The following is a 318-nucleotide window of genomic DNA, read 5'->3' on the forward strand; positions in this document are numbered from 1 at the left end:
TATATATATATATATATAGCTATAGTGAACTATAGAGTAACACATCCATTTTAAAAAATCAAGAAGAAGAGATGAGGATTATAAATAAAATAAAAACATACCGTGAGATAGTTCTTGAAGTATCTGCGGATAGATGGGTCAAAGAAGAAAGAATCATTGGACGAGCTGAGGCCTACACCTTCTTGCCATGCCCAATTGACGTACTGAGTCTTCCCTCCATAAGCTTGTAAGTTGTTCACTAAGCTAAGAAGCAACCTAACACCATGTGTTTTTGCCTCTGCGATTACATGATCCAAGGCCTGACCACGTTATAAAAAA

The 318-nt window shown here is 36.5% G+C and overlaps 1 protein-coding gene across 1 annotated transcript in view; it reads right to left on the reverse strand.

Moving 5' to 3' along the window:
- LOC104748908 (mannan endo-1,4-beta-mannosidase 2) overlaps positions 34 to 318 on the reverse strand; it is a 1,611-nt gene continuing 1,326 nt past the window's right edge. Inside the window, exon 2 of the mRNA XM_019237213.1 lies at positions 34 to 299. Coding sequence (XP_019092758.1) covers positions 51 to 299 — 249 coding nt within the window. The 3' untranslated portion in view covers positions 34 to 50. The remainder of the gene's footprint in view (positions 300 to 318) is intronic.

Source organism: Camelina sativa, chromosome 15 (assembly GCF_000633955.1).
Source record: "Camelina sativa cultivar DH55 chromosome 15, Cs, whole genome shotgun sequence".
Taxonomy (NCBI): domain Eukaryota; kingdom Viridiplantae; phylum Streptophyta; class Magnoliopsida; order Brassicales; family Brassicaceae; genus Camelina; species Camelina sativa.